Source organism: Acartia tonsa, chromosome 2, assembly GCF_053477335.1.
Source record: "Acartia tonsa isolate MP-2025a chromosome 2, ASM5347733v1, whole genome shotgun sequence".
Lineage (NCBI taxonomy): Eukaryota > Metazoa > Arthropoda > Copepoda > Calanoida > Acartiidae > Acartia > Acartia tonsa.
Genome location: NC_137261.1, coordinates 41783940 through 41809004, shown reverse-complemented (window position 1 = coordinate 41809004; position 25065 = coordinate 41783940). Strand labels below are relative to the sequence as shown.

The 25065-nt window shown below is 32.6% G+C and overlaps 1 protein-coding gene across 2 annotated transcripts; it reads right to left on the bottom strand.

Annotated features, from left to right (window-relative positions):
- Positions 1-609: 609 nt before the first annotated feature.
- On the bottom strand, positions 610-25065 carry LOC145311885 (uncharacterized). 2 transcript variants are annotated; one of them, XM_080150909.1, is made up of 10 exons: positions 24312-25065; positions 23641-23724; positions 21723-21855; positions 19673-19783; positions 19160-19350; positions 16212-18052; positions 15153-15472; positions 14288-14320; positions 13067-13712; positions 610-4110 (listed from the first exon to the last, which is right to left on the bottom strand). In XM_080150909.1, exons 1-10 carry the CDS (start codon positions 24353-24355, stop codon positions 2411-2413), a joined length of 5103 nt encoding a protein of 1700 aa, XP_080007035.1. In that variant the 5' UTR covers positions 24356-25065; the 3' UTR covers positions 610-2410. The 2 variants fall into 2 exon arrangements, with proteins under 2 accessions (XP_080007035.1, XP_080007036.1); XM_080150910.1 differs by lacking the exon at positions 14288-14320.

Below are 25065 nucleotides of genomic sequence, written 5' to 3'. Positions count from 1 at the left end.
CTCATCTCTGCTATTTAGAGGTGCTTAAAGAATTGTGTTAGGTGATTGTGAAGTAGAGAGAATGTTCAGGCAAAGAAACAGGCAAAACTCTTAACATAAGGCTCTGATATTTAATACCACAAGCCGCTAAATAGATGTTTTCAGAGGAGGGGATATCATGAAAGTAATCAGTCCAAAATTTTAAAAGGCCTCAACCAGGATGTTGAATTCGTGTGTGATTATTTTTAACATGGAACATTAATTAAACGCAAGATTTTTATATTTTCCCAATATTTTAGAGTCATTCATAGTCACAGATCATAATATTGGTTATTTCAATAACAAATGTCCATCAATATTAAACAGACATTAGATTTCTACAACAATGAATAATAAAAGGCACTACTAGTATATATTGTTGACTTGTTAATTAAATGAAAGAGAGATACTTTCAAAGGTTGCACATTGAATTTGCTACTAACTGAGTAACATGGTACTAAATAGAAGAGAAAACTTGTTTTCGTATGATGCTGCTCAAATGCAGAACTCTGACGGTCTGACATACCCTAGTTATAGATAAGCTGCGCTCAGGCCTATATTTTTCATTTGTAAGAATTAAAACACATGAAGTAATAACATCAAAAATTTATTATAATACTTCAATAATTCACTAACAAAAATCTAATAATTCAAAGAATAATAATAATAATGAAATGCACACTTTTATTTTCAGGGCAATAATGGGAGCTGTCAAAAATCCTAGTGCACATGTACACTCCTTTTTTTATAAAATAAACAGCTCCTATAAAAAAGACACATAATTACACATGGTTTTGTGTACAACAAATTTTACACAAGGTTTTAAACTAAATAATATAAAACAATTAACAAATAGTTATAACATTTACAAATGAGGATCAATTTTTATAGAAAACTAAAATTCATTTTGTGTGTTTATAGCTGGAAATCCAAAGTGTGCAAAGATGTATGATGTGAAACACATGTTGACTGTTTACAAAAGTGTACAAGAACAGAATGTGTTGATGTATACAACACACGTGTGCTCAGGATGTGTTTACATGTGCACAAAAGATTTCAGCCCTAACCTAAATTTGACGAAAGACGGATTCATATTTTTACAGCAATATTGAACAATTATAATTGAAATCTAAACAGTTTTTTTTCTAGGTATTTACATTTTTAGGACAAAAATTTGCTTATGCGCAAAAGTAAGAAAAGAAATTGCATTATTTAATACTTGCATTTTGTTGTAAAACAATGAAATGCAATTTTTAAGGTTTACATTGATTTCTATGATTAATTTTTATATTTATTATTATTTATAATCATTAATTATTATTATTTATATCTAGAGAGAGAGATAGAAGAAAAATATTAAGGACTAGAATAATATTTGTAAAATACAGAGAACAAACAACTAATAATCAAATATAACCACATGTACATTATCTATTATTTGGGTTTGTCATGTAAAAACATAAAATACTTTAATAATATAATAATGAGATCAATTTAATATTATTTTCATCTTTTTACAATTCTATGCAATTATTTTAACACAAAAATGTGTTAGATTATAGTTATTTAAAAAAACACATTAAGAAATTTAAACACCTAGGTCTTTGGTTCACTTCAAGTAAAAGTTTTGTTATTACCCAATAGTAGACTGGATTAAATAACTTGTAAGTAACAACAATACTTTTTTTGATCAACATTTACAATAATTTTATATTTTCTAAAACAAAAGCTTAGCCCCATGAAAAGGGTTACTTTTTATACTTTCAGAATTTTTTTGACTAGACATTGAGTTTTTTTTAAATTTTTATGCCGGGTTAAAGGGTTTTTGGGTCCATCAATAAGTCATATGCGTGTAGATTAGTAAGTTTGTAGTTACAGTTTGGTTTTGGTTTATCACTTTTTGTTATTTAGACTAGAATTAGGAAAGGCTAAAGTTACAAATTTTTTGCTACAGAATTTTCAAATTTTTATCTAAGAATAATCATACTAAAATAACAAATAATATGGGATATTAACCATTTTCTTGTGTTTAATTTTCTGATCAATTTTCGGAAAAAAAATATATCTAATTAATAAGAATTATAATAAAAATCTTAATTGCTAAGAATTTTCTCTCAAAGTGTTATAGTAATGGTAATGAAAGAAATAAAGTTACATTTTTTTAGTCCTAACTCAAGTAACACTTTTATTTTCTTTATACAATTTGTGTTCTGTGAGATTCCATGATTATTTCATCCTTTTTATACCATCCATTCAATTTTCTTGCACATTTGATTTTAGTAAGTACAAGTCTTCGGGATTATTTATGGGGACTAAGGAGGACTTTATTCAAATGGGATTTTGGAGGATTTTTTTCTTATGGGAGGATTTGTGAATGGAGGCATTACCAGGATCAGTCTGCAACACTTGGTACAAACTCTGACAGCATGGTCACCATTTGAGGACCGGCAGCCGTGCTCACCACAACTGTCGACGTGGCAGGGTTGCCACCGGACGACGTCAGCGAGTTGGCGTTGCTGACGCTGACAATCCGTGCACCGTCAAGAATGCTTCCGGTTCCGCTGACAATAACACCACTACCTGTGGTCACTATATTGCCAACCCCGGCCACGCCTGACTTGGTCACAACCTCGAATGTATCAAGGTCGGATAGGTTTCCGGCGTGGCCGGATGAAATGAGAATAGTGCCGCCCGGGTGGCTGTGATGATTGAGCTCTGATCCCTGTGAGTCAGGGAGTTGGTGAGGTTGGTCTGTTCCGTCGCCATGCTCGTCCTTCAGATGTATAACAGTACCAGTGGTGTCATCTACAGAGCTTACTTCAATATCTTCAGACTTAAGTTCAGACTTCACTTCTTCTTTGAGAAAGACATTGTGTTGATTATTTGACAAGCCAATCAGGTTCCCTGTGCTGCCACTTGCCGAGCTTGTCGCCGTAAAGTGTAATTTTGACAAGTTTTCAAGTTTGATTGGATGCTTCATTTTCTTGAAATCTGGCTCTATGAGATCTACCTCGCTGAATTCGCCGCTGCCATTTTCCTCCTCCTCGGAAGAGCTCAGCCGTTTCCGTTTCTGGACCCGTCCCGACCGTCGGGTTGGCAAGATAAGTTCCTTTTCTGTTTTTGGCTTCTTATTCAACATTATTGCGCCGCCCGTGGAGATTGACGTGGTGCCTCCAGCGCTGACAGTGCTCATTGAGGTAAAAAATTGTGAGTTGTTGCCGCTACTTACAAATTTTGTACTATCTGTGCTGTTGCGGGAAACTGTGCCGACCACCATTATTCCATCATCTCCTAGATTGTCATCAGAACTATCCGCAAGATCAAGGTCAACCAAGTCAGGCTCTTCCCCGCCGGCGTGTCTTTGTCCCGGTAACCGTTTCTTCTTTTTTAACGTACACTTTTTATTGATTTTGCTCTCATAAAACTCCTGAAGAGCGGATTTGCGCTGTTTTCCGCCGTTTATCACAATGCTAAAGTCCCTGTCTGAGTATGCGTTGCCAGGCTCATCAAACATGTACTCAATGACCCCACGGCGAGACTTAATAATCTCCCCTTTGGGTGACATGTAGAACCACACATTTTGGTTGGCGTACTCATGCTTCTTTATCCTCCAGCCGACAGGCAATGTTGGATTGCCAACCTTCCAACCGGACAGCGACGTGGCATAGCTGTTGCCACCAATGAGAACAGTGTTGTTACCAGATGAAGCGGGAGGTGGTGGGGAAACAGTTGTAGTTGAAGCTGCCGCTGCAACGGTAGTTGATGATGTTGGCGAGGACAAGGAGAATGCATTCATTGAGGACACGGAGTTGTTATTTGTTGCCGTTATAGTTGTCACCCTGTTGTTAATATTTCGCTTGTTCTTATCTGCCTGACTGCCACCGGCCATCTGCTGTGTTGCATTCTTTACCATATCAATCTGTTCAACAGTATAGCCACCATCAGCAGTCATATGTTCTACAACTGCTTTTCGGGACTTAAAGAATTCATTCTGCGGGGACAAAAACTCGTAGTGGATGCGGTGGCTGTTGCGCTTTTGACACCACCACTGGTGGGATCTGATCTTCCAGCCCTCAGGTAAACTTCTGTCACCTGAATAAAAAGAAATATTAGATAAGGGAATACTGTATAAGGTATATACTGTTTTCATATTCTTTTTAATTCCAGTTAAACAAAGATGTTTTGTTTGTCCGTTAAGATCTCGAACAACCGTAATGACTGAGAACTGTACTCAAAATAGGCTTTTAAATAACTTTTTGTGATTAATAATCATATGTTAATGTAATTTTTGCATTATGAATTATAAATTCCTGCGAAATAAAAAAACCTGTTAACAGAATTTAAAAGTTTAAAGAGTAGGAAAATATTGAAGTGTTTGTCTTTCATTTAACTTTGTTTCAATCAAGCTAAAAAGTATTCAGCTTTTTAAAAAAAGGATTTTTTATCTATAATCAGTCTATTATTATAAAACTTTTATAATAATGTTTTCTTATTCGTTGGCTTAACAACTTTAAGGTCTTTAGTGAATTTTGGTTGTTTGATTCATTATCTCATAATGCCAGAGAGATAGGGAACAATGGGCTGTTATTTCACTAGGCTCCAAAGTTTTATAATAAAGTTTTCTTATTTGTTGGTCTAACAACTTTGGGGACTTTAATAGTAAATTTTAATTGGTTGATTCATTAAGTTGAGTGTTCAAACGTTTTAACCACTAATTTTAATCTGCAGAAGAGTAATATTTTGTATCATCATTCGGTATGTACACCAATTTATCCGCCATTGTCTTATCCCTTTAGATCCCTGCTATGGAACGATAGCGACTAAAACAACTTTCATGTTTATTGGTTGATTTTTAAAATTTCTTTAAACTTCTTATTCATCCAAATTGTTATTATCTTGTTATTGCTGCATTACCTTATGGACGTAATTGTCCTTGCTTTCAACATTGATTTGTTTATTACAATTAGGCTTTCTAATGCAGGTTAGCTTTCTTTTTCATGTATATTAATTTTTAAAAGTCACATTTATTTACATATTCTTATTGTAAAACATGAAATGTATGATGTAAAAATCAATAATATTTTTTCTTTTAAAAATAACTTTTATTGAATCATGAATTAAATGATATGTAATGAACACAGAAAATATACATTGTACATGGGAGGAATATCCTATAATATAAAGTAATAAGCTTTTTTTGTCTGTAGCGAAGGATCTCGCAAACCGCTGAACCAGTGTGATTCTTTTTTTACAGTGAGACTTCCTGTAGGTCCTAAGATGGTTTTAGGCTATTTATTTTATTAAAAATAAGTCTGGGTATAATTTTAGGCTATTTTTCTGCCCTTCGAATATAGAGCACCTAGATGCTAGGGGCGCAGCCGCTAGTTTTATATAAAGAAAAACTAGTTACTTTGTTTTGATTATTTATGCTATTTGAAATATTGAAAATGAGAGATTGTTAAAATATTAAATTTCCACGCCCCTGTATATCCTAGAAGGTAATGATTATCAAAAATCAATACGACTTGAATGCTAGATTGGCATTAGCCTAATTTACTATTTTGTGTCTGTATTTTAAGCATCAAAACTATTCTATAAGTATCATATGTTAGTAGGATTTTTGTATAAGACTCTTAGACACTATTGGCAGGGATATAAAGGGATAAGACAGTGGCCAATTAATTTATCCTCATCCAAAGGCAATGATGATACACAAAGTTATCATTTTTGTAGATTACAGTTGTGATTGAAACGTTTGGACACTCAACTTAATGAACCAACAAATCAATATTAGGACTAGTGTAATAAACAGCCCAATGTTCCCTCCCTCCCTGCAAAATTGGTTTTTATCATGTTTAAAAAGTTAAAACTAGTAAATTTATGCTCTTTTGATACCTTTTTAAAAGCGAAGCTTTTCTATAATTAGGGTCGGTCCGTCCGTACGTCCGTAACGGATAGCTTTTTCCGTTAATTTAGGCATGTTAGAATTGTCCTATCGATTTCAAATTTTGCATGGTGATTCCCTTAGTAGTTAGGTACGATTTAGAAAGCGTAGCAACTCTATAATCATTGCCAAAATGTCCGTACGTCCATTTTAAACATGTTGATTTTTTTTACTTTTTTAAATAGCTTTTTTCGTTAATTTAGGCATGTTAGAATTGTCCTATCGATTTCAAATTTTGCATGGTGATTCCTTTAATAGTTAGGTACGATTTAGAAAGCGTAGCAACTCTATAATCATCACCAAAATGTCCGTACGTCCATTTTAAACATTTTGATTATCTTACTTTTTTAACAACAAATTTTTATGTGATCTGATCATCCGATTGATCTGGTTTTTGGTGTATTGATTCCTGGGACAACAAAGTATAATGTAATAAGCGAAGCAACTCTATAATCAAGTCCTAAAAATGTAAGTATGTCCATAAACATTATCCTAAATCAAGCTGTTTTTCAACAAATTTACTTACAATTTTGCGTTGACTCTTATACATTTATATTCTGATTATTCAGTTCTGACACTATACAAGTATTAATGTCCGTTTGTCTTACCGTTTCTGTGCTTCGCTTTTATGGATGTTGTCATCCTTGTTTAAAAAAAACTACGATAAATTTGTTTGAAATTGTTTTTATGTTTATAAAATGTTAAACATACAATTAGTATTTCATGACAACTTTAAAGATCACTGGATATTTCTGAAAATAGATAATACTTCATCGATTGTTTTTATTTGACATTTCATTGTTAAAAAATTATTCATTCCGAAATGAAAGGTGATTGATGCTTTAATCATCTCCCCTGTTGAAATTTCGTGTTGTTATTCAAACAACATAAGGAAGATGTCAAAACATTTTTAGAACATCATTATGTCGATATTATATCAGCCTCAACAACTTTAATTTCTGGTGCTATATAGTCGCCATAAGTCTATACCCTTATAATAAAGTAAAAGGATCTCTGTCTGTGTGTGTGTGAACCGAAGGATTGAGCTAACAACTGAATATGGTACCTTTTTACATGGTTTCTCAAAGGTCCTGTGAACTATTTTGGGGGAGGGTACCACCACCCTCCAAAGAAAAATTGCTACTAGAAAAAAAATTATAAAAAGCAGAAATCTCAAACTTTTTACGCTGCAAAAAGTTAACTTTAAATCGTTTTACAAGTAGAATTGTAAACAAATGAAAGTCACTGAGAAATATTACGTTTGTTGCTTGAAAAATATTTTGTATGTTTAATATTGAAGTTACAAGTGCCCTTCTTCCATCAACCTTCAGATATATAGGCAAGGTGAAGTATTAACTATGGAATATTTCTGTATATTTTAAAAAGTCTTAAAATACTTTCTTAATACGTCTATTTATATAAAAAATTAATAGAAGTTGATTTTAAATATTCTTTTTTTGGGAAATTTATTTGTCATTTTTTGTGAAATCCAAAGTCATTCTTTTAATGATAGTTGGAAGATAGATTTCCAAAAACCAGCTTTTATGGATTTTAAATTGCCATAAAATTATGTTAGAGCTTATATTTGCTTAAAGCTGCATAAAAGTCTACAATATATAATCTATTATTTTTAAAAAATTCTATTTCCATACTAGAGTGTTAAGAAAGGGGAATAATAAAAATGAAAGGCAATGCTATTCAGTATTCATAGAATACTATTTTATTATGTTAGGACAGCTGATTGGTAAATTTTTTTTTTATTATTTAGTGTTTGCAAATTGTTGTATTACAAACAACTAAATGACATGGATATATTGTCAGAAAATATTGCAAACTCGGGTTTTAATCCTAATGTAACTGCGTAATACGACTGCGGCTGCCTATCCTTGCTGTGTAGCATGGTGTAAATTATAAAGTTGTAATAGAAAGTTATAAGTGGTGGAATACAGGATACAAATGTACTCTTCAGCTACAGAGACAAACATTATAATAAATAAGGTTAAGATAAGTAGGCTCTTTGTTTTATTATTAGAGGCTGCCAAATCTATTCTACTTCTAAATTTGTTAACAGTCCAAAACAATATGTATATCTTTAAAATCATATACTATACATATATTTAAAGCATGTAGTATGTTGTTTAATATTAACCGGTAGGAAAACCTTGTTTTATTACTAAAACCCTTTTTGAATTTCTATCTCAGTACGTTTATCTGTACATAGACTGGATCTTGGACAAAGTAGCTTCGGACAAAGTAGCTTCAGACAAAGTAGCTTCGGACAAAGTAGCTTCAAAGAGCCGAGCACCCGCGCCTAGGCAGGCCAGGGGGCCGAGCACTGCGGCCATGACCTTTATTAACAGTGGAGGCTACTTTCCTTAGGAGGCTACTTTGTCCAAAAGCTACTTTGTCCTGAAGCTACTTTGTCCTGAAGCTACTTTGTCCGAAGCTACTTTGTCTGAAGCTACTTTGTCCGAACCTACTTTGTCCAAGATCCCATAGACTATTTCTATGTATATAAATATAGGAATGGTAATAGTGTAAATCAAATCGCAGCTGAAAAATATTTCTTTATTAAAATAAAAGTTTAAAGCTGTAATAAGTAAGTTTCAATAAGAATATAAAAAAAAAATATTTTGACCTTGCAATTAAAGGTGTTTAAAATGTAAGACCTAGCTTTAAAATGGCAAAGTACATTTGAAAATCAACCTAATTTAATTTTGGAACATTTGAAATTAAATGTTTGTTAAAGTCGGGTTATCATTTTTCTTATTGCATTCTCCTACTTTAAAATCTTTATTTATCAATTTTTGTACAAAGAATAATAGTAAAATAGATTATTTTTGAGATAAAATTACCTTTTTTTTATCGAGTAAGGAATAGATTAAATGGACTTTCAAAAATGAATTTTAGTTACTTTTAAATTTTATAGTAACTTAAAAAAATTTCTCCAATTTCAGCTAAATTCTGAATGGAAAAATCCATTCGAATAATCCGGTTTTATATTGAAATTATTAGATTATCCATTTCTCAATAAATTATTTTTCCTTTGAAGATGGAAATTATATACTTTCAATATACAAAATATATATTTTTTTGAATAAATAAAATTTATTTAAAAAAAGAGTAAATGATATAAAAATATTCAAAATAACGTAAAAATATATTGATGCTCAAAAACATTTTTTCCCTTTCAAATTGTGTTGGCAAGCTAATTTTATCTCCATGAACACAAAATTCTAAATGGAAAATGAATTGGTATATTCGCACTAAAGGAAAATGTTGGTATAACAAAAATATGCTGAAAAATAATCTCAAATATGTACATACATAAATCTTGTATTCTCTCATCTCCAAGGATAAAAGATGGTGGCAGTTAAAATAATCTACATTCCTTTATTCCCCAAAATATATATTTCCTTCCAAAGTTTGAATAATAAAATTGGGGTAAAAGATTAATTTATCGTGCATTACCTTATCCCTCTGTATTCTATGGTATTTTCTTTCAGAGAGAGAGGGGACAATTGGCTGTTTATTACACTAGTCCCCAAAGTTTTATAATAAAGTTTTCTTATTCATTGGCTTAACAACTTTGGGGACTTGAGTAAATTTTGTTTGGTTGGTTAATTAGAATGAGTGTTCGAACGTTTCACCAACTAATATTTAACTACAAAAGGGGTAATTTTGTGTATCATCATTGGGGAAATAAATCATTTTATCGGCCATTATCTTATCCATGTATCCTATGGTATTTTCTATACTCACATAAATGTAAGAAATAAATTTGAAAATACGCTTTCCAAAAGCAAAGCTACTCAATGAGTCAATATTTATGGTAATTTCCACGTTTCCTCTGTCAGTTGTCTTAGTATTTATAATGAAGCAAGATTTATCAAAACATATGAAACATTTCGATATTTTGTAACCTCTGTTATAGATAAAAAGTGTTTTTTTTTTTTTGGGGGGGGGGAGGGGCTAAGTTTTGCTATTGACTTATTCAGGTTTTTTTATTTGGTTTTAATACCCATTTGAACACAGCATGTGGAAATGGGTACTTTCATTTAATTTTTTTAATTTTGGGAAGGGGTGATTAGTATTTTCTTTTGGAGTCGATTTCTCCTAGGATGCTTGAGGTTCTCTTCACCAAAATAATCATATATTTTCCCTGGACCACTGTGATGAAGAACCTTAAAATAGTTTCAGCAGTTAGCTAAATTCTTTGCCACAGATAGACAGACTTTTATATAGGGATTAAAATGGAGGATAATTTCAATCTTAAAATATTTAAATTCAAAGATATAACTTCGCTAGAGGCCTACTTATTTGTCCTTGTTCTTTGCAATGATTCAGCATAATAAATATAAAAGTTTGGAGAAGTTACTTATTTACTTTCCACAATTTTTCCTTACTCTTTCTCTTTTTCCAAGATAAAACTATATCATATGACAATTTAAGACTCATAATATTATAGAGTGTTTTTGTATTCTGTAATAAAAGAAATTGTATAACACAATAGGTCCAGAAATTGGTGCTTTCGTGTAAAGTGCTGGTAGAGTATTGATACCCAATGCTTATATTAAATTTATTATAGTACATTTTCCTATGCCATACCCTTGCCGGGAGCTCTAACCTCGCTGGGTCTAAACCTGCAGGGCTCTAACCCCGTGGGTCTAACCAGTACAACCTAATCTAATATGACCTAAAGTAATAAACAAACGAAGGAAACCCCTCCCCCCCCCCCCAATATTTCTAATTTATTTCAATAAATGGGGGAGGGGTTAACATAACTCAACTGTATAATTACTTGATTATTCATTTTCAGCAAATTAATGAACATGGTTCCAGAAAAATCCTAGACAAATATAGAGTATTCCAAAAGTCAGTTCCATGGCAGAGCTGCATTTCCTTGGCCTAGTATTAAAGATATAAACTGTTATTACCCTAGCTGACACAAATACCCTTAGCAGGAAGGAACACATAAAGCGTATATTAGTCAGGAACAGTCATATGACACACTAAAGAAAAAAAAGGATTTTTAAAATATTTTTTTCTTCACAATGATAACAAACAGAAAAGTAGACGAAATTTGCAATTATCAATATTTTTCAAAATTGGAAAAGCTGAAGGTAAAAAATTCTCAATTTCATTGCCATATCCCTGTTGATATAAATTAGATTGAGACATAGAAGGATCTCAGGGCAATTAACACTTAAAATAATAAAATTAAGAGAAAACCGTCATAATAAAAAAAAACAATGTCCTTTCTGATATGTAGACTAAAAGTTATAAAAGAATTTTTACAAATTGTCGAACTTATCTCAAATTATCATTTTCTTGGAAATTTTTCTAAAAACTTCCTTGAAAATCTTATATTTTGCACACAAAAAAATGCAAAAACTAAAAGAAGTTTTGGCATTAAAGTTTTAAAAAGTTGGTCTTACCACTTTTAGATTAATCTTATTCCAACCCCTTTTCTTCAATAACTTAAAGATTCGGACGGTTATAACAAAAAAATAAGAAAAAACTAAAAATAATTATTTAAACAGAAATGCTGCAATTAAAAACCTTAAATACTGTAAAATATTAAATTTGTATGTAAAATGTCAAAATAGTTGTTTTAAATTTAAGAAGCACATAAATGTTGACCTCTGCCGTTCATACATTTACCGACATGACACAATTATAAGTAGTTAAGCTTTAAAAAAAAATAATTTTTTATTCCGAATGTTTTATTTTCGAATACTTTTTTCCATTCCTGCCCCCCGAAAACTTGAACAATTTATCATATTTTGAAAAGAATTCCAGGCATATATGTATACTAGAAAATGTCGCATTTTATTATCAAACTTTTTAGTGTGACACATATTCAGCTTTTCCCCCTTTAAGCAGTTATTGACAGTTACATTTATCCTTTCAAAATTTTCAACATTTTTATTAAATTCATATTCTTACTTGTTATAACAGTTTTCTTTACAGAATTGTTAAAAAATGGTTAGCACCTATTTAACAAAATAGTTTAGGATCGATATGAAAAGTTGGCTATCTTAAGGCTTAAAAAATAGGAGTTAAAAACAAATATTGCTAAATTAAGTTACGAAGGACCGAGTTAAAGTAGGAGATTATCTATAACCAATCATAAGCTGAGATTAACATGCGTTTCAGCATTAAATAGTCAAAGAAAGAAAATTCATTTTTCGGGAATAGTCATTTTTCGGGAATGAGGGGCGATTCGTCGTATTTTAAAATGGCTTTCTATAGGTTATTTTAGGTTAGTTTAGGTTATATTGGATTAGGTGATTGCCCCACAGGGTTAGGTAATTGGCCCCGCAGGGTTAGAGCCCCCCGCAGGGGCTAAAAATAGGAGAAAAGCTACTGTGAAAAATACGAAGAATCGCCCCATTAGGTGCGATGTTACGAAAGGGACTATACCCCATTTTTCTGCTTTAAATTATCCAAACTGTGAAAAATTTGGCAAATTTTTTGTGGATTTATATTTATACTTTATATGGTGAATCTTTCCTTAAACTTTTCAGACTTGAGATACACTTCAACATGAAAATTTAAACTTTAAAACTGATAGATGAACAATTTTACATAAAGGAAGATTAATCGGACGAAAAAATGTTTTAAAGTTAGAATTATAATGAACAAAATTCCAGCACTTTTACATTTAATTCTATCTAAAAGGTTTAGTTTTATAGGTTTAAAATTTAAATATATCTCTGAGTAAGGTGGAAATAAGTTTGATACATCAAATTATTAGCTGACCTTTTCATAAAAGTTTCAAAAAGATATAAAAAGCTGGAAAGAAGAAGACAATGGGCTTTTTATCAAACAGTCCCCAAAGTTTATGACAACTTTTTCTTATTTGCTAGCTTGATAGTTTTGGTGACATTTATTGAATTTTGATTGGTTGGTTCATCAAGTTGAGTGTCTTAACGTTTCAACCACTATTTGTAATCTTTAGAAAAGTTAATTTTGTGTATTTTTTTTATATGTGTCAATTTATCGGCCAATGGCTTATCCCTTTAGATCCCTGTATAAAAAGAATGTTTCAAATGCTATGACGAATTCAAAGTAACATAAATAGACAAAAATATAATTTACCTGCTTTCCATTCATCTCCAACATTGAGAAGTACATTCAATCCCTTGGTCATCTTCTCTATCTCCGCCTGGTCATAAGTTCCCTCTGCCAGCATGTGCTGCAGGGCAGACTTGCGCGAGTGGAAAATCTTCCCGTCCGGCGACATGAACGCGATCTTAGCCCTGTTGTCGCTGGTTGTTGTCCACGCGACCTTCCAGCCACTGGGCACCGTGGGGTCGTCTTCTTTCCATTCCCGTTTTAGCTTGTCGGTCTTTTCGCGGACAATCATGCCTTGACTAGCACTGACACCGGAAGAGTCGGGTGTTTTCGGGGTGGTGATTGTATTACGCACAGCGTCGATCTCGTCCTGTGAGTACAAGCCGCTGCTCTCCATCCACTCCACCACCTTCCACTTGGTCCTGTATTGTGCGCCGTCAGGCGCCATGTACAACGTCTCCATTACCTTGTTGCCGTTGTTAACACTACCATGACGAACTTTCCAGCCAGCTGGCAGGCTGGCGTCGTCCTGCCACTGACCCAGTTGCGTCGACGGCAGCTGCTTGATTATAGTGTTTGCAGTTGAGGTGGTGAGGTTGGCTGGTTGGAAGGTTGTTGTGAGTGTGTCCTGATCCAACAGCTGTTGAGCAGAAACTGTAAATCCACCAGCCTAAAATAAAAACAGGTGTAATTCAGAAAATGCCAAATAAAAAACATAATTCCATTTCTGCAAAAAATGATGATAATGATAAATATATGAAATATGACTTATTTTGTATGCCATGAATTTAAATCTTTTGAAATTTTTATATGCTTGAAATGTACTTAAAACTTTGGTCTTCAAATTTCTTTAATTTAATTCCAAGGAAACAATAAATATAAATAGATCTACTCAGAGCATATTTAATATTTATTTAGCCCAAATATTTTAAATCTTAGATTTAATATTTTGCAACTAGATAAAATTTTGAAATATTATACTTTATATAAAATAAAAATCTTTGTTTATTTGGGAATATCTAATTAAAGTTGATACATAAAAATAAAATTTTTTTTTATAAAGCATATTTACTAAACATTTATATCCTTAATGAAAGGTGTAACAGCTAAAAAGCTGCAAACCCCCCATTTCTTGTCTTAAAATAAAAGTAAAGTTTTTTTTTCTTAATATTTTAATAAATATTGTAATCATAAAATCACAACATTGAAAAAATTTAAAGAAAATAATTGTTTAAAACTACTTACTTTCCATGGCTTATTCCAGAAATGAGGAATCATCTATAAAGTATTTAATCATGTTTACTAGCTGATACTATCCTCCCATTCACAAATGAAGCACACATAAATCACCCTCCCGTTTCTTGTTTAAAATTTTGGAGAAAAAAGTTAATTTTGATGTAATATGTACAAAATCCATGGATTATAAAAAACATTTTTGGGAATAGTCCCTTTCGTAACATCGCCCCATAAGGGGCGATTCGTCGCATTTTTAAAATAGCTTTTCATAGGTTATTTTAGGTTAGGTTAGGTTATATTGGGTTAGGTAATTGGCCCCGCAGGGGCTAGAAATAGGAGAAAAGCTACTGTAAAAAATACGAAGAATCACCCCATAAGGTGCGATGTTACGAAAGGGACTATACCTAAATTTTTTAGAAGTATGTAAGAGATGGGAGGGGGTGTAATGTGTTTTTCACATGTATATAAGAGGGTTTCTACTAAGAAACTTCTTATCTAATTTTAACTTATTTACGTAAATTTCTTATTACAAATTCTGAGAAAACTTTTTTAAAGTTGAGTAAAAGGTTCAAAATTTTTTTTTATTATTATGAATTATTGATTATTATTTTCAAATATTGAAGTTTTATAACTTTTAAAAGGATTTTAGAAAAAATAAATCTTGACTAATAGTTTTGTTTTTTTATTAAGTGAAATGATAATGACAGATGATTTATAAGTTGATTATTATTAATTTCTAAAGTATAAGTTATATTAACCTAATAACATAATTTGAAAATAAATCTTTAACTGCTTGTTACTGTGTTTAAATAAAAAATGATTAAAAATAAAATGAATAGGTGGGTATTTATTTTTTGCTTCAAAAAAATATTACCTGCAATTTGCTTAAATCTAAGTCAGCTCCGTTGATTATATGCGCGCCATTTCCAGAGATGCTAATTATCGAGTTATTCAACACCTCCTGTGTTAAACCCCCGGCGGGGATAGTGAACGTCTCCGTCGTGTAGATGCTGTTCAACGGCGTGTTGGCGGACGAAGAGGTCGTGAATATCTCGCCGTGCGCGGTGGATGAGAGCATTGGCTCCGTCTTGATAATTGAGCTGGAGGGTACGGCGCCCGACAGAGCAACTGTCGTCTCCCACATCTGGTTTATGTCTCCTAGAGAACCGGGAGTAGCTTCGGATAGAACTAAACCTAAATAATTTTCATTCTTGAATTTTAATATTCCTTAATCCTATTTATAGATAGTAATAAGGTTTTTTGGCAATAACTTAGGATTTTAATAACTACTAAACGATTGAGTTCTCAATTAATTCAAGCATCCCATAGGTACCGGGCTATTTGATCTTTAGATTTATGTCTTGAGATGGTTTTAGGCTACTTTTTGCTTTCTCTACCGCAGAACTCTTAAATGCTAATGGGCGCATCCTCTGGTTTAATATAAATGAGAAAGTACGTTTTTAAAAACAAAATAATATTATAAAATATCAATAAAAAATTGGCAGAACATTTTCTCTATCATTCTTTTGATTCTCAATACAGATAAATAGAAAATATAATTATGTGATTCCTAAGAAAATGTTCATCTTTTATTACATTTTTTTGCAAGGATCAGAAACTGTAAGATTTTATTTGATTTGGATCATGTTTTCTATGTAAAAATTAATTTTAGAATATGTGTATTCAAAATTTATTCCTTTTAAAAAAATAAGAGGGAAGGGAGAGGATAATTAACTGTGAAAATTTTATAAATTCGTTTTGTCATTTGTAAACTCATTGATTGTGTTGTTTAAATGTACTTTTTATCATTTTTTTTCTAAATAAAGGTGTTTGTTAATCATAGTTAAAAGATATAATAAGTTTTGGCATACCTAATTTATTGATATTTATAAATAATAAGATTTTGAAAATATTTGTGAGTAACAATATTTACCTGTTTTATAGTCTGAGGTTGTGTAGATAGCTCCAGATATTGCTAAATCATTGGCAGACGTGGCCGTGGACGAACACACGACCGTGTGACCGTCCGAAGTATTGATATTAAGGTCAAGGGGCTGGAGTCCCGCGGGGCTGAACGGGTCACCGGGCGTGTTCGACGTGGGCAGGTTTGTGCTAACTTCGCTTGTCCAGTTTCCGTCTGGTATGAATCCGATGGAGAATGAGTCAATGTCTGCCTCAGAGATTGTGACCACTGAATCAGAGTCGGTTACACTTGGTGAGCCAAGACCGTTCTCTATGCCAGCTGTTAGTAGAGCATTCTGTATAATGTCAGTTTGGCTGTTGCCAACCTCAAAGCCAGTCAACTCTCCGTCCTCAAACATGTCGTGCAGCTGTTCAAACTCCATGGCCTCTTGGCGCTCGTGCAGCAACAGATCAGCCCTGTTGCTGAACGGCTTTTGGCAATATTGGCAAAAATGGTCGCCGCCGGCGGATATTGTTTGTGTCCCGTTGTTGCTACCGACAAGGTTGATGGTGCTGTTGTTCAAGGTGACCGATTTCATGACTGTGTGGGTCGGGTTGGTGGTGCTGCTTGGATTCTGCAAGTACTGCGAGTTCGGAGAATTGAGATCATCCTCTGGTATGCCGTGCACCTTGGTGAGGTGGCATTTTAGCCGTGACTTCTTGAAGAAGCCCAGCGAACAGAACTGGCAAATGTTTGGCTTCTCTCCAGTGTGAGTCATCTCGTGCAGCCGCTTCTTGTTCGGATAGCGAAACCGTTTGTCGCAATAGGCGCACTGGTGTGTTCGGATCTCGACCGCTTCTCCGTGCACCTTCATCATGTGAACACTCAGGTTGGACTGGCGGATAAAGTCAGCGCTACAATGGGTGCAGGGGAAAGGTTTGTCACTTGATTGCACAACCTGGTAGCTGCCGGCGGCCGCCTGTGACAAGAAAGGTCCTTCTCCAGGCTTTGTAAGGGATGAGGAGGGAGATCCCCCACCGCCAAATTCAGCCGTCAACTGGTGCTGTGTCATGGGAATGGCCATGATGTCGGGTGACTTGGAGCCACTAATAATGTGTGAGTTGGTGGTGTCGACAACCTGGTGATGAGATTGATGGTGGGCTGGAGGTGACGTAGACATGTTTGAGTCCGGCATTGAAAACTCTGCCACAATGTAAGAATTTCCAGCTAATGGTATCTGAACAGCGCCTGTAGTGTCGGCCAGGGCTGCTGTTAGCGTCTGACTTTGCGTCTGCTGATGTTGGCGTGCTGTTGTAAAAGTTTGACTCGGCTGAGCCGCAACAATCTGGGCTGGCAGCGAGGAGACAGCTGTTGTGATGGCTGTCACCGGAACCGCAGAAACAATTGCTGACGGCGGCATTGGTGCGCGCGCGTATGATACAACCGTGTTAGATGGCTGGGTGGCGACAATAGTTTGTGGGGCAGCCGGCTGCAGCCGAATCTGCGGCTGGTTGGGAGTATTACTGATCAGCGGGGTTGTGGCAATGGTCTGGGTTGCATACAGAGTCTTATTACTTGGCAAGGTTTTGATGAGCGGTGCCGGAGCCGCGGCCTGGGCAGCAGCTGCTTGTGCCGCAGCCGCGGCGGCTGCTTCCTGCTGCGCCTTTAGGCTTTCATCTGCGTGGTGTTTTGAGATGTGCTCCATCATGTGAACCTTTTGGCTGAAGCCACGCTGGCAAAATTGGCAGACGAATGGCTTCTCTCCTGTGTGGGTGAGGATGTGCCTCTTGACCTTGCTGGGCGTGGCAAAGCTCTTGTCACAATACCCGCATTGGAACCTCGCCTCTTTAGATCCCTCGCCTCGTGATGTCCTAGAAAAAGGATAATTTGTATTTATGCTTTTGTATACAAACAAATACACCCAGATATTATGTGGATTAAATTTAAAGAAAATAAATTCCACTTAAAGTTTAAAAGTTTTGTACTTTTATAATTCCTTTGGCTATTTCTCTATCTCTTCCACACCCCCCCCCCCTCCTCCCCCTCTCTCTCTATTTCTCTGATTCAATCTCCGTCTGTTCTTTTTCTCTTATTAAATTTTTCCATTCAAACTTCGGAGAAAAAAAAAGCATTGATGTTAAGTTAAAATGCTCTCTCTATATATTCTCAGGGATGAAACAATAAAAATACAGTGCAATCAATCCACATTCTTTTATTCTCCCAAAAAATTACAAGCTTCAAAAAGTGGAATTTCATAAACAAGATTGGGGGGGGGGGGACATTATTTGGTTGTTCATTGTCTATTCTCATTATCCCTGATTGGTTTAGAAATAGTTGAACTTTTATATATTCATGCAAATTTAGTATATTTATTTGACATTTTTGAATTTGTTTTAATCTTTAATGATATACAAGTTCTACATCATTTTAATAGAGAATAAATAGAAATTAGTTTGTGCATATCTTTTTAAAGATAAAACAGATTTTAGAAGATTTTTTCTTCAATTTAAAGTTTATTAATATTCCAAAAGTATATACAACACATAACTAGGTTGAAAATTGGAATATTGGATTCTGTTTTGTTTTCTGATCCCAGCCAAATAACATCAATAAACCAGAGAAATAGATAAGTTATATAAAAATGATGCTTTGCATTTCATACTTCAATAGTTATACTTTGACGAAAAAGAGAAGCATTTATTTTAAATATTTTTATTACTTATTTAACAAATAAGAAACAAATTTTTTTATGTAAAAATCTAATAAATATTTTTTTTCAATTTTGGTTTGATGATATTTATTCCTTTACATAAACTGAACACCAATAAAAGAGACTTCATTCTGAATTTGAATCTTTCTAAGCAGGACAAATTTAATTAAATGCTTCAACATTAATCAAGTTGTTCATTTAGTGTAAAGTAAAGACATACTTAGATGTAATAAGAGTAGCTGCAGTTAAATTTTTAAATCTTATATACCTAGTTGTAGTCGATACATAGTTCTCCCCTTTGGAATTCGACGCATTCGAATAATTTCTGCCAGTCGTCTTGGTAGGCGGCTGGACGGTTACAGTCGGCTGTTGGCTGGTGGCAACCGTCGACAGGTAGGAGGTTTTGCGGTCAGGCGGCCCTTGGATGGTCTGAATCGGCTGCTGCTGGATAGATTGTACCTATAATGATAGGAATATTACTAGAAGTTTTTTAAAAAGGAGCCGAGAAAATTATGTTTAAAAAAAAACGTGGAAAAATATAAAAATAGCCAAAAACCTGCTAAAAAGCAGTCCGACACCATAGATGTTTTTAAGTTGATTATGCTCTGTAATGGTGGGAATGAAGACAGCCTTCTATCTCAAATAGAAGCCAAAAATCACGTTTCCCCCTACTTCGTGTCTGAAGGCCAGGTGGATAGACGGACGGACATTTGGAATTATAGAGTAACTTCACTTCAAAAACACAAAATAAGAAATTTTGGAATCTAATTATATGTTGTACCTGTTGATGTTGGATAGGATGGTGCTGTATGGGAGCAAGGGGGCTACCAGCAACTGTACTCAGTTGAAGGGCGTGCAGCTTCGTGATGTGGTTTACCAGAGGATCTTTATCCTAAAAAATGTTTTATATGTAAAAACAAAAGTAGATATTAGATAAATATGTTTATTTAACCTTACAAAGGAAAAAATAATAAACAAAAAACCTTTCTAGATTTTGATTTGTTTCTATTAAACTTAATAAAAGCAAACAATTTTCTTAACATAGGTCCCGTGATAGCTTTAGACTATTTTATTTTTAGATTTAAATAGGTCACATAATGGTTTTAGGCTATATTTCTACCCTTCCCTGCCTTGATACTAGGGACCCAGGGGCTAGTATATTATAAAGTCTTGATAATTTTATATTGTTAATGTATAGTTATTTTATCATTTTAATCTTGGAACAGATGTGTAAATTCCTATACTTTAAACCTTTAACTCTTAAAATACATAACCTGATCTAATTCAAATTTCTGTATATAATCTCAAAATTAAAGTTTGAATATTAGTGAGCAGCAAGTGAGCAACCCATATGGTATGAAAGACAAGTTCTCAAGTTGAAAAGGTACATTCATATACATAAATTAGGTCAACTAATTGTTTTCAAACATAGAGATATGTTTTCTGAATAGTTAATCAAAGTCAATATTCGACTTCTCCTCTCAACCAACTATATTGGATCTTACAGTAATTTTTTAATTTAACTAGATTACTTATAAATTTAACGAATTTTTTTTACAACATGGCTGTCTCATTCTATTGATTTTAGAATGACTTTCCTTGTCCAAGATTGAATGTATACGTTTAATTAAGATCCTAGGTTTAATTTTAATATGTTTATCTAAGTTAGAGTAAAACAGTCATTAAGAAGCCACCCATTCCTTCCCAGGTTTTACTTATACATTTAAAAAAAGGAAATCGGTTTCAATATAGAAAAGAGTTAAGCATGAACCATTTTTATGTCATTTTTAATTCTATTGAAATTTTTTCTATTCATAAATTTATTTGTATTAATGCTTTGTGGATTATTTTTAAAAATCCGCCAATAGAAATGTCCTTCAATATGCTGATTACTTTCATATTTCTTTTTATTACCTCTCTCTTTTTATCCCCAAATAATATTCAATAAACATAACAAACTAAACAAAAGTCTACTTAGCAAGCAAAGTCCTTTTGTGTTATTGTGTTAATGAACAGAAAAAAAATTAGGAACAACTTTTTCATTTACATTATTTGTAATTACGAAAGTTACCATTTAACAAGAATAGGTAGCAAAAACAAAACTTATTTAAAACAATTGTATTTTCTTAAGTCTGTACTTAATTGACACAAAAACTATTTTACGCATTAGCAAAAGATTTTTAAAAACTAAATATGACAATTCATGTTTTTTTTTTGGTAAATAGTAAGGACTCGAGTCGACAGCCGTGCCGCTGTATCTGTATTCCTTTTTAGCGGCTGTAACTAAGGATAGTTCAGTCTGATTGAGGCTTAGGGTGGCTGCGGCTGAATAGAGTTGCAAAAGGCGGCTAATTGCAGTTGCGACTGAGGTTGTCGAGCCCTAGAATTTCTTTTGTCGTAACTGCTGCAATAATTTCTAAGAATTAAAGAATGTCAGGAAGTACAATAATTACGTTTTGATTCATTCGAAAAGACAAACAATTCCAAAAAATCAGGAGTTGTACCTGTTTATGAAGCAAAACATTCCCTTTATTAAATACTCGCTATACAGTTTACTTGTCAGTTGTCTTTGATAGACACCTAGAAACAAATTATTCAGAACTCGAATCTAACTTCCTTACCCGACGATAAACATTTTAGTTTTATTTTTGCGAGGTGCTGGAAAGTGTCATGGGAGCCGTCCTAAAAATACGTCTTTTATCCTTCTCTTTATTAGAGGTTTCCTTTCCCACTTCTCCTCTCACCCCTCCAATTAGGACGTAATTTTATGACGTCACACATGACACCTTCCAGCGCTTTATTTGAAGCTACGAGTAACATATTAAACTCACCTGGAAAGTCTGGTCACAGAAAGGACAGAGGAGGTCCTTGTCCCCCGAGGTGGCCACCGTAATGGCCACTGTGGTGTGCGTCTCCTCATGGCGGGTTAGGGTAGCCAGCGTGTTCAAGATTTTATCACAATACCTGCAAAACGACAATATAAATAAAAGATTTTGTTTCTAAGATCAAACACCTTTCTGTAGTCAAATATACACAAAAAATGATTTAACGTAAATATAAAAGTTACAGGAAGTCTTTGTGTGTTTGTGTAGTAAAAGATCTTACTTTCACCTTTACAGTGAAGCTACTCGTCAGTTTCCAGGGGGGAAGGTTTAAAACTTTTTTGGGAAGAATATTTTCACTATCCCAAGAGAAATTGCCCCTGGAAAAGAATTAATTTTTACCTCGTTGGGCGAAACCGCTAGTTTTTAGATAAACTTACATTTTGTCCCAAATTTCAAACATTTCAGATAATGCAAAATTTTGTTTCAAGCATTTTATTATCAAAATAAAAAGTTGCGCAAGCCATAAAAATATCAAAATTAAATTGAATTCTTTATACAGGAATAAAACCATATGATTTTATTTCCTTTTGTAAATACACATATTTTTCAAATTTTCATATAACTATAGTTGACGATTTTAAACATAAATAAATGAAACTTCTAATGAAAATTTTAACATATTATTATTATTATTATTATTATTATTTATTAACATTACCCGCGAAAAAAAGCTAGCTTGTAATTGCTTATTTATTTAAAACCTATCAATCATTTGGAATATGTGAAGAAAAAAAATAACCTAATTTAGACACTTTTTATATTGGTTTTATACAGGTTTTAGCTTGTTTTAATTATAAGAACATTAAAAAAATATTTAATATTTGATGTAATTAGCAATGATAAGTACCTACTATTAAATAAAGATAAATTTCTTAAGAATTACAAAATATTTGGGTGAAACTACAATAGAAGAAACGGAAGGTTTATTATATCATATAATATAAATTTTCTATCATTTAAACTTTGAATGAAAAAATAGTCCCTTCCATGGCTTAAACATTTGTAATGCCTAATGAAAAATTATTGATATATAAAGGTCAATAACAAAAAGTTTCATGAGATAATGATTTTTAGAATAAAAACCTACATATGTATTTCTATTGTGACAAAAAAGTGACTCTTAGAGTCTTAGTACAAAAAAGTAAAAACGTTAGATAGTTAGAGTTATAGAGTAGATACTCACAATTCAAATATTATGTACTATAGATTAGCTATTTTACAATTCAAATAGTTAGAACTATAGAGTAGCTCCTCTATAGTTCAAGTAATAAGAATTTAAGAAATATAGAATAGCTACTCCTTTATTCAAATAGTAAGAAATATAGAGTACCTACTCATTAATTCAAATAGTAAAGTTCTCTAGAGTAGCTACTCTATAATTTAAATAGTAAGAACTCTAGAGTTGCTACTCTATAATTCAAATAGTAAGAACTATAGATTGGCTATCTACAATTCAAATAGTTAGAACTCTATAATTCAAATAGTACGAACTCTAGAGTAGCTACTCTATTATTCAAATAGTAAGAACTCTAGAGTACCTACTCTATAATTCCAATAGTAAGAACTCTAGAGTAGCTACTTTATAATTCAAATAGTAAAAACTCTAGAGTAGCTACTCTATAATTCAAATAGTAAGAACTATAGAGTGGCTACTTTATAATTCAAATAGTAAGAACTCTAGAGTAGCTACTCTAAAATTCAAATAGTAAGAACTCTAGAGTAGCTACTTTATAATTTAAATAGTAAGCACTATAGAGTAGAAACTCACAATTCAAATAGTAAGAACTCTAGAGTAGCTACTCTATAATTCAAAAAGTAAAAACTATAGAATAGCTACTCTATAATAAAAAAAAATGTCTCATACCTACACTGAAACCTAAGGTTGGATGAGTGTAATATCTCGTGTTGTCTCAAGGCTTGCTCACTGTTTAAACTTTTGTCACAGTACCTTGAAATGGAATATTCATGTTTTTATTCATATTTATTGTTCAATTGAATTCTCATTTGTGTGTACTTTTTTTCTCTATGTATTGATCAATGGGAAATAATTAATAATGCATTTTAAATATTATCTTTAAAATTTAAATTTATTAATTGTTATTAATAACATGGGCAGAATTTTAACAGATTTTCACAATATTATAACAATTGATTGGGTAAGTATTATCTATTAAATTATTTCTATTTTTGTAAATTTCATTACATTTTCAAGTGTAAAATATAAAAACTTAAAAAGCATTAATTTAATACGATAATTCTAAACTGAGAATTAATTAATTTATTCTATAATTATTTTTAACCTATAAATTTATTAAATGATGAAAGTTTTTTTTTCAAAAGTATATAAGAAAAAGCTTTGGCTTTTCCTAAATTATATCTATTTCAACTAATATAAATAAATTTTCAACGGATTTGAAATCTTGAAAATCGTATCAAATTTTGATTAAATTAATAATTTTGTATGTTATAATTTTAAAAATGATTGCAACTTGTTTTTATACAAAATTAATTAAAAAAAACATGATTCCAAAAAACCTGCAATTATAACTTTCAACAATTGTTATCACTTCTCTGTTCATTGCTCAGCACTGGCTAACCGCCGCAAATAATCTTAGCGCAGATAAAATTATTACAAAATCACTTCTGGTATACATTTCTACATATAAAAGGAATAATAATTTGCAATAAAAACATCGAATATTTTTATCCTTTATTTTTAACTTTTTGACTTTCACTTTATCTTTCAGAATTCATAACTATAAATTTTCACCGCAATTTGTGTGGCAAAACTAATTCTAATTAACTAAACTCACTTTATTAACCCGTTTTGAATAATATAAATATTGTTAATTATGACAAATCACTAAATATAATACATTTTTACGGATCTTTGTAAAAAAAAAGATTCCGCTCATCCGACTAGTTTTACAATGTAGTAGAATAAGCAGGAAAAATCAATAGTTGTTGAAAACTGCTGCGTTATGCTGCTTTAAGGTAACCTCCCCTTTTTGGCTCTCAAATACCTCCGTAACTTTGCAGAGGGGTATTGAATCAAAGGGAGAGGGTAGGGGTATAGCTCCGACGGAGAAACAACAGAGAAAGCTGAGAAATATGACAGTACTTGGATTAATTTTTTTGTTAAAACTTTACAAGCTGTCTTTTTTTTTATAATTCTAAAAATATATCACAAATTTGCTAAAACTTCAAGGAAACAAATCTCAGAATTTTAAAGTTTTTCATGAAAGTACAGAGGTGGCAATATACTATAAACAACTGAATAAAAAAATAA